Source organism: Sciurus carolinensis, chromosome 10, assembly GCF_902686445.1.
Source record: "Sciurus carolinensis chromosome 10, mSciCar1.2, whole genome shotgun sequence".
In the NCBI taxonomy this organism is placed as follows: domain Eukaryota; kingdom Metazoa; phylum Chordata; class Mammalia; order Rodentia; family Sciuridae; genus Sciurus; species Sciurus carolinensis.
The window spans coordinates 50804940-50819489 of NC_062222.1; the positions used below are offsets into that span (position 1 = coordinate 50804940).

At 38.8% G+C, this 14550-nt stretch overlaps 1 protein-coding gene across 2 annotated transcripts in view; it reads left to right on the forward strand.

Moving 5' to 3' along the window:
- Ppa2 (inorganic pyrophosphatase 2) overlaps positions 1-14550 on the forward strand; it is an 82575-nt gene that overhangs the window by 31309 nt on the left and 36716 nt on the right. For both annotated transcript variants that reach the window (XM_047566925.1, XM_047566924.1), the window contains one exon: positions 21-107. In XM_047566925.1, the coding sequence (XP_047422881.1) occupies positions 21-107 (87 nt within the window). The remainder of the gene's footprint in view (positions 1-20; positions 108-14550) is intronic.

Here is a 14550-nt window from a genome sequence, read left to right on the forward strand (position 1 = left end):
CTCTTTTTTTTTCCCCTTAGACTTGGGAAGATCCCCATCAAAAAGATAAGAACACAAACTGCTGTGGAGATAATGATCCTATTGATGTTTGTGAAATAGGCTCGAAGGTTTGTTTTATAGACTGTGTTAATTCTAACGTGTGTTTTGTTTTATTCATGCCATAAAATTTCATTTTAGCGACTAGTTCTTCAATTCTGAAAAGTTTGAGCCTCTTGATTCCTCTGATCCTCAATCTTTTCTATCTTTACTTCCTTCCCTTAAACAGGGGTGGGTAATCTGCAGCACACTGCCTGTTCTGATAAATAACACAGCTGTGCCTGTTCACATACACATTGTCTGTGACTGTTTTTGTACCACAAGGACAGAGTTGAGGAGTTGTAGCAGAGGTTTGCAAAGCCTAAAATATTTACCATCTGACCCTTTACAGAACAAGTTTACAAAGCCTTGTCTTGCTTCCTGGTTATTAGCCAGACAGAAACTTTAATACTGATGAAAGCCAACTGGTACATTTTCTTTTTTGTACCTCCTTCCAGCGGCCAAGTCCTCCTAGGGAAATAAGAAACCCACAGTCTCATGGGGTTACTGTTCTCATTGGCCCTGCTCTATGCTTGTGGTCAACTCTTTTATTTTCTACTGCCTTTACTACTATTTCTTGTTCTGAGCAGACACTCAGCTCTTCCTACCCTGTTCTCACTCCCAGCAGAACAGCTTGTCCTTTATCTTGTAGAGCTCATGGACACCGCTGATAACTCCCTCGCCTTCCCCCTTAGACCGGAGCCTGCAAATGTCCTTTCCTCCCTCCCTCCACCTGTGCTCTAAATTCCGGACTTCCTGCATCTTAAATGTTGGTGTTCTCTAATCCTTTCTCTTTTCTGTATTCTTTTTTTTTTTTTTTTTTTTTTTAATTGTAAACAAATGGGATACATGTTGTTTCTCTGTCTGTACATGGCGTAAAGGCATACCATTTGTGTAATCATAAATTTACATAGGGTAATGTTGTTTGATTCATTCTGCCATTTTTTTCCCTTCCCCCCCTCCCCTCCCACCCCTCCTCCCCTCCATCTATACAGTCCTTCCTTCCTCCATTCCTGCCCCCCTCCCTAAACCCAACTCCAACCCCAACACTAACCCTTCCCACCCCCCATTATGTGTCATCATCCACTTATTAGCGATATCATTCTTCCTTTGGTTTTTTGAGATTGGCTTATCTCACTTAGCATGATATTCTCCAGTTTCATCCATTTGCCTGCAAATGCCATAATTTTATCATTCTTTATGGCTGAGTAATATTCCATTGTGTATATATACCACATTTTCTTTATCCATTCATCAATTGAAGGACATCTAGGTTGGTTCCACAATCTGGCTATTGTGAACTGAGCAGCTATGAACATTGATGTGGCTGTATCTCTGTAATATGCTGATTTTAAGTCCTTTGGGTATAGGCCAAGGAGTGGGATAGCTGGGTCAAATGGTGGTTCCATTCCAAGTTTTCTAAGGAATCTCCACACTGCTTTCCAGAGTGGCTGCACTAATTTGCAGCCCCACCAGCAATGTAAGAGTGTACCTTTCTCCCCACATCCTCGCCAACACCTGTTGTTGCTTGTATTCTTGATAATCGCCATTCTAATTGGGGTGAGATGGAATCTTAGGGTGGTTTTGATTTGCATTTCTCTTGTTACTAGAGATGTTGAACATTTTTCCATATGTTTGTTGATTGCTTGTATATCTTCTTCTGTGAAGTATCTATTCATTTCTTTAGCCCATTTGTCAATTGGATTATTTACATTCTTGGTGTAGAGTTTTTTGAGTTCTTTATAGATTCTGGAGATTAGCGCTCTATCTGAAGTATGATTGGCAAAGATTTTCTCCCACTCTGTAGGCTCTTTCTTCGCATTTCTGATAGTTTCCTTTGCTGAGAGAAAGCTTTTTAGTTTGAATCTATCCCAGTTATTAATTCTTGCTTTTATTTCTTGTGCTATGGGAGTCCTGTTGAGGAAGTCTGGTCCTAAGCCGACATGTTGAAGCTCTGGACCTACTTTTTCTTCTATAAGATGCAAGGTCTCTGGTCTGATTCTGAGATCCTTAATCCATTTTGAGTTTAGTTTCGTGCATGGTGAGAGATATGGGTTTAGTTTCATTCTGTTGCATATGGATTTCCAATTCTCCCAGCACCATTTGTTGAAGAGGCTATCTTTTCTCCATTGCATATTTTTGGCCCCTTTGTCTAGTATGAGAAAATTGTATTTATTTGGGTTTGTGTCCATGTCCTCTATTCTGTACCATTGATCCACCTTTCTATTTTGGTACCAATACCATGCCGTTTTTGTTACTATTGCTTTGTAGTAGAGTTGAAGATCTGGTATTGCGATACCCCCTGCTTCACTCTTTCTGCCAAGGATTGCTTTAGCTATTCTGGGTTTTTTATTCTTCCAGATAAATTTCATAATTGCTTGCTCTATTTCTGTAAGGTACATCATTGGGATTTTAATTGGAATTGCATTGAATCTGTATAGCACTTTTGGTAGTATGGCCATTTTGACAATATTAATTCTTCCTATCCAAGAACATGGGAGATCTTTCCCTCTTCTAAGGTTTTCTTGAATTTCTTTCTTTAGTGTTCTGTAGTTCTCATTGTAGAGGTCTTTCACCTCTTTTGTGAGATTGATTCCCAAATACTTTATTTTTTTCGAAGCTATTGTGAATGGGGTAGTTTTCCTAATTTCTATTTCTGAAGATTCATCGCTTATGTATAAAAATGCCTTAGATTTATGTGCATTGATCTTATATCCCGCTACTTTACTGAATTCACTTATGATATCTAAAAGTTTTCTGGTGGAATTTCCTGGTTCCTCTAAGTATATAATCATATCATCAGCAAATAGGGATAGTTTGAGTTCTTCTTTTCCTATTCGTATCCCTTTAATTTCTTTGGTCTGTCTAATTGCTCTGGCTAGAGTTTCAAGGACGATATTGAATAGAAGTGGTGAAAGAGGGCATCCCTGCCTTGTTCCAGTTTTTAGAGGGAATGCTTTCAGTTTTTCACCATTTAGAATGATATTAGCCATGGGTTTAGCGTAGATGGCCTTTACAATGTTAAGGAATATTCTCACTATCCCTATTTTTTCTAGTGTTTTGAGCATGAAGGGGTGCTGTATTTTATCAAATGCTTTTTCTGCATCTATTGAAATAATCATGTGATTCTTGACTTTAAGTCTATTGATATGGTGAATGACATTTATTGATTTCCTGATGTTGAACCAACCTTGCATCCCTGGGATGAAACCCACTTGATCATGGTGCACTATCTTTTTAATATGTTTTTGTATGCGATTTGCTAAAATTTGTTGAGAATTTTTGCGTCGATGTTCATTAAGGATATTGGTCTGAAATTTTCTTTCCTCGATGTGTCTCTGTCTGGTTTAGGAATCAGGGTAATATTGGCTTCATAGAATGAGTTTGGGAGAGTTCCCTCCTCTTCTATTTTCTGGAATAGTTTGAGGAGTATTGGAATGAGCTCTTCTTTAAAAGTTTTGTAGAACTCGGCTGAGAACCCATCTGGTCCTGGACTTTTCTTTGTTGGAAGGCTTTTGATGACTTCTTCTATTTCATTACTTGAAATTGGTCTATTTAAATTGTATATGTCCTCCTCGTTCAGTTTAGGCAATTCATATGTCTCTAGAAACCTGTTGATGCCTTCGAAATTTTCTATTTTGTTGGAGTATAAGTTTTCAAAATAGCTTCTAATTATTTTTTGTATTTCAGTCGTGTCTGTTGTGATATTTCCTTCTTCATTCCGAATTTTAGTGATTTGGGTTTTCTCTCGTCTTCTCTTTGTTAGTGTGGCTAAAGGTTTATCAATTTTGTTTATTTTTTCAAAGAACCAACTATTTATTTTGTCAATTTTTTGTATTGTTTCTTTTGTTTCAATTTCGTTGATTTCAGCTCTCAGTTTAACTATTTCCTGTCTTCTACTACTTTTGGTCTTGGTCTGTTCTTCTTTTTCTAGGGCTTTGAGCTGTAGTGTTAGGTCATTTATTTTTTGAGTTTTACTTCTTTTATTAAATGCGCTCCATGAAATAAATCTTCCTCTAAGTACTGCTTTCATAGTGTCCCAGAGATTTTGATATGATGTTTCTTTGTTCTCGTTTACCTCTAAGAATTTTTTAATTTCCTTCCTAATATCTTCTGTTATCCATTCATCATATAGTAGCATATTGTTTAATCTCCAGGTGTTGGAGTAGTTTCTGTTTTTTACTCTTTCATTAATTTGTAACTTCAATCCATTATGATCTGATAGAATACAAGGTAGTGTCTCTATCTTCTTGTATTTGCTGACATTAGCTTTGTGGCATAATATATGGTCTATTTTAGAGAAGGATCCATGTGCTGCTGAGAAGAAAGTGTATTCGCTCTTGGTTGGATGGTATATTCTATAAATGTCTGTTAAGTCTAAATTATTGATTGTGTTATTGAGATCTATGGTTTCTTTGTTCAATTTTTGTTTGGAAGATCTGTCCAGTGGTGAAAGAGGCGTGTTAAAATCACCTAGTATTATTGTGTTATGGTCTATTTGGTTTCTAAAATTGAGAAGGATTTGTTTAACATACATGGATGAGCCACTGTTTGGGGCATAGATGTTTATGATTGTTATATCTTGCTGATTTATGCTTCCCTTAAGCAGTATGAAATGTCCTTCTTTATCCCTTCTGACTAACATTGGCTTGAAGTCCACATTATCTGAAATGAGGATGGATACTCCAGCTTTTTTGCTGAGTCCATGTGCATGGTATGTTTTTCCCCATCCTTTCACCTTTAGTCTATGGGTATCTCTTTCTATGAGATGAGTCTCTTGCAGGCAACATATTGTTGGATGTTTCTTTTTAATCCAATCTGCCAGTCTATGTCTTTTGATTGATAAATTCAGGCCATTAACATTCAGGGTTATTATTGAGATATGATTTGTATTCCCAGTCATTTGGTTCATATTTAAAATTTTTGACACATCTTGGTTCCTCCTTAATTTGACAGTTCCTTTAGGATAATTCCTCCCTTTGCTGATTTGCTTCTTTGTTTTTTATCTCTTCCTCATGAAATATTTTGCTGAGAATGTTCTATAATGCTGCCTTTCTTTTTGTAAATTCTTTTAGTTTTTGTTTATCATGGAATGATTTTATTTCATCGTCAAATTTGAAGGTAAGTTTTGCTGGGTATAAGATTCTTGGTTGGCATCCATTTTCTTTCAGAGCTTGAAAAATGTTGTTCCAGGCCCTTCTAGCTTTTAGGGTCTGGATTGAAAAATCTGCTGATATCCGTATTGGCTTCCCCCTGAATGTAATTTGGTTCTTTTCTCTCACAGCCTTTAAAATTCTGTCTTTATTTTGTATGTTAGGTATTTTCATTATAATGTGCCTTGGTGTGGATCTGTTGTAATTTTGTGTATTTGGAGTCCTATAAGCCTCTTGGACTTGATTTTCCATTTCATTCTTCAGATTTGGGAAATTTTCTGATATTATTTCTTCAAATAGATTGTTCATTCCTTTGGTTTGTTTCTCTAAGCCTTCCTCAATCCCAATAATTCTCAAATTTGGCCTTTTCATGATATCCCATAGTTCTTGGAGATTCTGTTCATGATTTCTCACCATCTTCTCTGTTTGTTCAACTTTGTTTTCGAGGTTAAATATTTTGTCTTCAATATCTGAAGTTCTGTCTTCCAGCTGTTCTATCCTATTGGTTATGCTTTCTATGGAGTTCTTAATTTGGTTTATTGTTTCCTTCATTTCAAGGATTTCTGTTTGGTTTTTTTTCAATATCTCTAACTCTTTATTGAAATGATCTTTTTCTTCCTGAATTTCCTCTGTTAACTGTCGATTGGTGCGATCGTTCAATGCCTGCATTTGCTCTTTCATCTCATCGTTTGCTTCCCTAATCATTTTAATTATGTACATTCTGAACTCCCTTTCTGTCATTTCTTCTGCCATGCTGTCGTTGGATTTTATTGATGTAACATCTAGATTTGTTTGGGGCATTTTCTTCCCTTGTTTTCTCATATTGTTCAGGAATCAGTGGGTCATTAAGATATTGCAGATTTCCTCTATCAACTTATAATGTCCCTGAAGATTGCTAGTATATCCCCTCTTATCCTTCAGTAGCCTGAAGTCTTGGAGGAGGTTGATAATGCAGAGCTCCACGAAGAAGCTGCCTCTCTAGGGGTGGTGACCCTCAGGTGGTGTATATTCCCTGCTAGTGGGCAGAGGTGCCTCCACTTGTTGACCAATGGTCATCCAATGGGGAACTAGACTGCGGGCTGAGGCAAGGCCTGTTTGTGCCTGTGTCTCTGGTTTTACCGTCCCTGTGGGAAAACCTCCCCCGGCCGGGAAGACTCACTCGGTGGGGACGTCTCGCTGGTCAGTTGCCCTCCTAGAGGTTCCCCTCAATCTACAACTACCACCTGGGCTGGGCTGTCTTCCTCTGCAACGATCCCAGGGGCCCGGACCTACGTCCTGGGCCTGGGAGCCTCACCCTTCGCAGGCGAGTCTCCTTAGGCTGCCTCTCCCAGAGAATCTGCCCGCCGCCCTGGAAACTTCGCTCCGCCCCTAGGCGTGTCTCTGTGCGGCTCTTCCAGCAAGAAGCCACCTAGCTCCTGGGACCCTGCTCTGCACCAATCGCCTGGCTATGCAGCCCCTCCTCTGAGCCACCACCTGGAGGCCCGTACAATAGCTCCGAGACCCAGAAACCCACCACACACCTCCTCCTCCGAACAGCCGCCCGGTTTCCGACGCAGTCACTAGGAGTCCAAACAACTCACTTCGCGTCTCCTCCTCCCGCCAACCACCCGTAGCCCTAGGCAGTCACTCCAAGTCCAAGTGACCCGCCCTGTTCCTCCTCCTCCTCCTTGGGGTAGCCCCCCGGGTGTTCAGGAGCGGTGGCTCCAAGACCAAGTGACTCACCACGCTCCTCCTTCAGGCAGGCCACCGGTGTTGGAGCGGTTGCTTTTAGTCCAATCAACTCACCACTCGCCTCCTCCTCTGGCAACCGCCTGTGGCTCTGATGCAGTCACTCCTAGACCAAGCGTCCCACCGCTCTCCTCCTCCAGGCAGGCCACCAGTGTTCTGGAGCAGTTGTTCTGAGTTCAAACAGCTCACCACGCAGCTCCTCCTCTGGCAACCGCCTGTGGCTCTGATGCAGTCACTCCTAGACCAAGTGACCCGCCGGGCTTCTCCTCTTCCTCCAGGCAACCCCCCGGTGTTCAGAAGCGGTCGTTCTGGGTCTAAACAGCTCGCCACGCAGCTCCTCCTCAGGCAGCTGCCCGGAGCCCCAGCGGCTGCTTGAGTCCAAGCGCTATGCTGAGCCGCCTCCTCTACGATGATCCCAGTTGTCCATGTTTACCGCTCCAGCGGGGGGAGGGGCGTCTCGCCGAGCAACTCCTCTTCACAAATTCCCTGCGTTCCGGGGCTACCGCCCCATCCGGGACGCCTCCCCAATGGGAGAGACTCACCCGGCGGCTTTGAGTTGGTCCCAAGTCTCTCACTATCTCCTCTTTTGAATCTTGTGTCCTGGAGCAACGTGAAATGCAGCCGCCCTCTAGTCCGCCATCTTGGCCCCCTTTTCTGTATTCTTTATTGGCTTTTCCTCCTTTACACAAAGACTCGTGAAGAGTTTTCAACACCCTTTTTCATGTCCTTCTTCCCTTGTAATCTTCAACCCATTTCTAATTGTTTCCATCTCCCCCCACTCCATGATTTCAATGAAACTGTTCTCACTAATACTACTAAGAGCTTTCTTTGAGTTAAATCCAACAGGCTTGTTTTATGGACTCTGTTAAACTACATTTGTTTTTAGCATTTTATACTGTTAACTTCACTTTCTTTCTTGAGTCAAAGTCAGTTCTTCACTTTGATTATATCATAATAGCTTGTACTGTATCCACTCATTCTGGTTTCTTCTTCACAGTTCCTTTTGAAGTGTCCTTTTCTTCTGCCTATGCCTTAAACATTGGCTAGGCTGAGATGGGCTCTTGTCTGACTCCTCTTCTCATGTACCATCTCTCTTGGTATGTCAGTCCTTCAGATTCATGGTTTTGCTCTCAGGTTGTTAACTTCGACTCAGATCTGTGTGTTCAATTGCCTCTGTGTACACTTAGATGTCTCCCAGGCTTCTCAGTCTCATCATGTTCTAAACTGTTTTCATTATTTTCCTCTCTGATTTATTCCTCTCAATATTTTAGTCTCAAAGAATGATATCTCTTCTCCTTGCTTTCCCATTTCCAGGTTCTTGAGGTAGAAACTGTTGGGTTATTCTTTCTTGATCATTCTTTGCTTCTCTTTGTCCAATTAATCTTGAAATATTGATTCTGTGTCCAAAAGAGCTTTTAAATCTGATTTCTTTCCATTTACACTGCAGCTAACTGTGTCCCATCCACCTTTGTATCTCACTTGACTTATTCTTGATACTAACCAATTTCCTTGCTTATTCTTATTTTTCCAGCCATCACTGATTCCAGACTCTTATCCTCTTTACTTTCTTTAGTTCCTGGCCCCTACCTCTTTCTCTGGCTTCCTTTCTTGCCACTCATTGTTTTCACACTACCATCCAGCTGTGCTGGTCCTCTTTCAGTTCCTATTGTGCGTCTGCTCTGCTCTCTCAGGTTCAGGCCTTCTTTGCAGCCATTACCTCTGTGAAGAATGGAACATGTCCCTGACTCCCCTTAATGTTATTTTACTTCTCTCTTATTTTTATTTTTCTTCCAATGGCTCATCTTCAGATCTCAGCTCAAAAGTCACTTCTTTTGGCAAGTCCACTTTGGTGCTCCGTAGACTGCCGTAATCACTGTAGTGCTGACTATGCTGTGTTGTGTAGGTGTCCTCTCTATGGACTGACCACAAGCTCAGGGACGACTCGACTCATTGTGTCCATTACTAGTGTGGAGCTCCATGCCTGGCACGTAGCAGGTGCTTAATTTAAAGAGTGCCAAATGGGACCATCTGTTGCATTCTTTTAGTTTAGATGAAACCAGCTATCTTTGGAAACTTGCCCTAGCACTTTAGATAGGGATAACTTCTTATTCTTTGTTTATTTACTATATTTTGCTCTTCTGTTTTCTTTTTTATCTTCCTCATTCTCCTTATTCTTCGACTTCTTCATCCCCCTCTTAGTCTTTCTCTTCTTTGTTCTTTCTCTTCCCATACTTCTACCTCCTTCTCTTTTTCTTCTTTCTCCTCTCTTTCCCTCACTCTTGCTCCTTTCCTGAAGGTGAGAGGTCCCCATTCCAACTGATATTTATGGTTTTATATAAAGACAAGTTAGAATTCATATGTGCATGACTATAATTCTCTCACTCTCCAGCAGAAATATGACCAAATGGGAAACTGTTTTCAAGTTTTAGCTATAGTTTTAGGAATTTATTTGTTAAACATTTTTCTTTTCAGAGGGTCAGCAAAGTGTTTATAAAATGAATAAATTAGAAAGAAGGAGGATAAAATATTTTAATGAGTACTTCTGACCCAGCTACTACACTAGGTTCTTCAATCACATTCCAAGAATCTTATTTGATAATAATAACTGAATAACATTACACTTATCAAAAGATTATATATTTCAAAATTTATTCTGAGGATGTAATGCTGGGAACCATTCAGTTCATAGTTAGTGCAAATTATTAACCCATTTTTTCCCATCATCCCAGATGTGGAACAACTGTAAAAACCTAAATCAAGCAGCAAATGCACCACTTATGGTAACTTTTAAATAATATTTGAATGCTTATTGTGTATACTGATTGAAAATTTAGGACTTAATGGGTTAAGTCAGACTCAACCTTATGCAGGAGCCAAGTATGAGTAAAAGAAATAAATAAAAGTGTCTTATTTTCCCCTATGTAAAAATGTGTCACTGTACGTGTAATTAATGAGATCGTTAACTAGAAGAAATCATACAAAACCATTAAATCAAATCAGTTGGTTCAACTTAGTAACACTAATTTGTTACCAACAGATAAAAGAAATAACTCTTAGAAAACTTAACACACGTTTTGAAATAAATGTATCAAAGTCACTAAATATGTAGAAAAAAACTAAAGATTTTAAATATGACTGATGTTTAATGCAGTATATATAATTCCCATTGAAAGCATAGTTTTACACTTTATAAATCTTGGTATATAGTAGGTATAAGGTACATAAAAAATGAAAATATGTTGATTAATTGTTTTGTGTAGATGCATTATTAATTATAGGTGATCAAAGGAGTATACTTCAAGTTTAACATAGGCCAGAATATTGTAATTTACAAGGGAAATTCTTGTAGAACAAGAGTATATACCAGGATGTAAAATTATTAGAAGTCTTAAAAAAGAAAAATGAATTCCTAGGCATTACAGTTGCCAGAAGTAAAATATTTCTAGTGAGTTCTAGAATTTGTAAGTTTGTAGGCCTGACTACCACATAAACCCAATAATCACTAAAATGCTGAGTTCACCCCCAACCCTGTGGAAACAAATATCTTATTTTCGTCGGGTTTTGTTTTTATATATGACCCATATTTCTTCAACATTTTGAACTTTTTTCTTTTTATACAACATATAAAAAATTCTATTAATAATAAGTAAAAATAAGGACAAACCTTCCCTTGCAATCCTGCTACCCTAATAAAGTCTACTGTTTTTATTTTTCCATGTTTCCTTCCTCCTGGGATAAACATATAAATATTTTGAGTTTGTTAGACATTTTTCCAGTTTATTTTTTGTTACAGAATTGATATGAAGAAATTTTTCTAAATACAACCTTTCTTTTTTAATTTCTTTTGGGATAACTAGAGGTATCTGGCAGAATTTCTGAAACGATGCCCTAGTGATATCTGTCCTAATCCCTGGAGTCTGTGCATGTGGTGAGATGTCACTACCTTGATTTTGTTATGTATCATAACTGTGTACTGTAGAGTAGGCTGGTTATCCTGTAGGTTTACTGTAATTACATGAACCCTTAAAAACAAAATTCTCTGGCTGGGGGCAGAAAAGGAAGTGAGAGGTTCCTGTGAGTAGAGAACACACACCCTTGCTATTTGAAAATGGCGGAAGGGAAGGCATGTGAGGAGGAATGTTGTCCACTTCCAGTTGCAGAGAGCAGTCCCTGTTTGGCATCTAGCCACTGCAGAGAATCAAATTTCAGTGGATTCTTCCTTGATTTTGGCTTTGTGAGGCCCTAAGCAAGAGAATTCAACTATGGGGTGCCTGGACCCCTGGCCTACAGAAAGCGGGATAACTTAACACTATTTTAAACCTTTGAGTTAATAACTATGCAGCAGCAGAAGCCTAGTTCAGAGAATAGCAGTCTTTAAGCAGTTTTACTTTCCATTCTTTTCTTGGATTGATTGGGTCCAGGTGACTTTTATTTCATTTGAATTCTGAATCAGCATAGAACTTTTGTCATAAGCACATGTTGTATTCTACTTATACAAAGATCCTGAGAGTTGGCACATGGTCAGTGTGTGCCAATAAATCCATATGGAACCAGAAAGAAAAAATTAATATCTATAGAAATCTGTATGCTCTCATTCATGTATCTGTTGTTTCCTTGGCTCTTTACTTCAACCCTATGGGGAATAAATGATATGATCTCCATTTTATTGTTGAGAAACTAAAGCCTAAAATATTGTGTAAAATAATTTGCCTCAGGTCACCTCTTGGAGAAAGAGAATTCAACCCCATAGATTTATGAGTTTAAATTCCTGACCTTTGAAATTTTTCCACAATAGCCAGAAAAGTTGGTAATGTATTTATTGTAATTACACCTAAAACCTTTGAGGGGTACCTATATTTTGGAATCTCAACTCATTTTTCAAATATGATGAACTATATTTCTCCCACAGAATTGATGACAAGATCTGTTATGTACATTCATTCCATCAGAAGGTAGGCTGATGGGAGTAATGGGAAAGTAGATTTCTTTTTACGGCAAGAGCAGTTTATTCCTTTAGTTAACAAGATTTGCAATCATAATAAAAAAAAGATGTAAATACACAATCACCATCTAAAGAATAAATCTTTGTTAGGTGCGCCCACTTTCTTTTGTGCGTAGACATGAGAAGAGTGCATAAATCAGTTGTAAGGATCATTTTGTAGAAAGTCCATTTTAACACCCCATTAATAGGCAAAGGGAAAAAAGCCAACTCCTGGAAGTTGATAATAGACCGAGAACCACAGACAGAGAGATTTTTAACATTATGTTTTTTGAGGGATTATGTATTATTCATTTGGTGTCTAACAGAAGACTAAACATTATACAGTTGGCATAAATTTGTTGAATTGATTTAGGTTGAATTGATTTAGACTGAATTGAAGTGTAGAGGTTTCCAAAGAATTTACCATTTGTTCCTAAGCATCTTTTCCAGAGTTTACAATTTAATTGAGTTTTCTTTTCCCATTTCTAAAGATCGTGTAGATCAAAGGGTGGATGAATCTTGGTGTTCTCCTGGACATGCTTCCTGCTTGCCTTATAACCCATAAAAAAACCTGATCTGTTCTTATGCTGTTTGAAAATTCAAGATGAATTATATTTGGGAAATAAATAATTTAGAATGTGCTTTTTAAAAAGCTTATATGAGTCTCAGGAATTCTGAAAGACATCCCTCCACCAGCCTCATCACTGGATAGATCATTGTCTGTTAGGGAGTACTGTGCTGGGGCATCCTGGCCTCTTCCCATTAGATGCTGGTGATGCTTTCTCAATGGTGGCAACCCAGAATGTCTCTAGACATTGGTAGATATCTCCCAGAGGGCAAAGTCTCCCCTGGTTAAGAGCCATTCATCTGGTACATCAGTGAGTTAACCAGTGTAGCCAACCTTTCACTGGTCATGTGAACATTTTTGTTTTATAAAGGATCTTATAGTTCTTTTGGTCCTATGTACCATGGCCTCCTAAAGCCATGGTCTCCTCAAGGCTACTTACTCTGGTTCCTCTGAGAGGGTGCTGGATCCTGGTTCACCCTGATTCCCTTTCACCAGATCTTCTCTGTGTATGTCCTCTTTCGAATGGAGACCCACCACCACAAAACACTTTCCTAGACAGCTCTAAAAACTTTCTGTGAAGTTCTTTAGTTTTGGTATGTGGCACACTTGGGTCTGTAAATATCACCCATATTTTTATAAGAACTCATCAGATCTTCCTTTTGGACTTGGGAATCTTAAGTACTTGTCAGATCTTCCTTTTGGAGTTGAGAAATCTGGGATTTATGAAACCACTTGAGGGCAAGTACCTGAAATATTTTGTGATTGCGGCTGCTGAGAAGCATAACCTTGGGGTGGGGAAGGGGATGGGAAAGGCAGAGGCAGACTTCAGATCTCAGACATGGAGACCTAAACTATAAAGGTAAATTCTTTGTTCATTATGTCACTTACTATGAACAGTAATGCTGTTGTATTTCTTTCATAAATGTGGCTTTAACCATTAACCCCTGGAAGCATGAAGAAAGAAAGCTGAGCTGATCAAATATTGGCTTGTGTGAGTTCTGCCAAGATCAGTTCAGAGGAGCCCATATTTAAGTTTGTGTGCTTCCCATTGCCCATCTCCAGAACCAAGAACATTCAGAGTCTTCAGGAAGTTATCCTTAGTTTCAAAAAGAAATCTAATGTTGGGAGTGTGTGAAGCTCACCTTAATAGACAGATGTAAGGAAGACAGGCTTCTTCTGTTAAGACATAGAGAAGTGGGTTAAGAAATGTAGAGTTTGGTGTTTCTGTGATGATCCTAAAATCTATAGTTACACACCCTTTTATAGAATTAGATCACTGCAGGAAATAACATATTGGAAATCTGATTCCTTTCTTATCATTCTTAAGGATATACTTGAAGGGCAAGCTTTTTTAGTTGTACACAGTAAAGTGATGATTAAGTCTGTGGGGAGGGGGACGTAAAAGATGGCAGTTCATTTATGAAGATATGACAACTATTAAGGACTACCTCCATTAAAATTTAATTTGGGATTATAATTTTTAATTAGGATAAAACATAACAAGAAATTAATCGTGTTAAGGTGTAAACTAAATGAAGTGCCATTTGATACATTCACAGTGTTGTACCACCAATCACCTCAATCTAGTCCCATTTTCATGACCCTAGAAGAGAACTCAATAGCAGTCATTGCCCATTCCCTTCTCCTGCTCCCGCTTGGTCCTGGCAATCACCAATCTGCTCTGTTGATTTACCTATTCTGGGTATTTTGTATAAATGAAATCACATAATATAGAGCCTTTTGTGTCTGCCTTTTTTCACTAGGTGAACTTTTGAGAGTCACCCATGTTGTAGCATAGATCAGCACTTCCCTCCTTTTTATGACTGAATAATACTCATGGAATATTTTTCCATTTTATTTATCCATTTATGAGTTGATGGACATTTGGCTTATTTCCACCTTTTGGCTATTATAAATACGGCCTCCTATTCGTTTATAAGTTTTTGTTTGAATACATCCCTGGGAGTATGATAGTCAGTTCATGTGGGAATCGTAAGCTTAACATTTTAAGGACTTACATATAGTTTTTCACAGTATTGTGCATC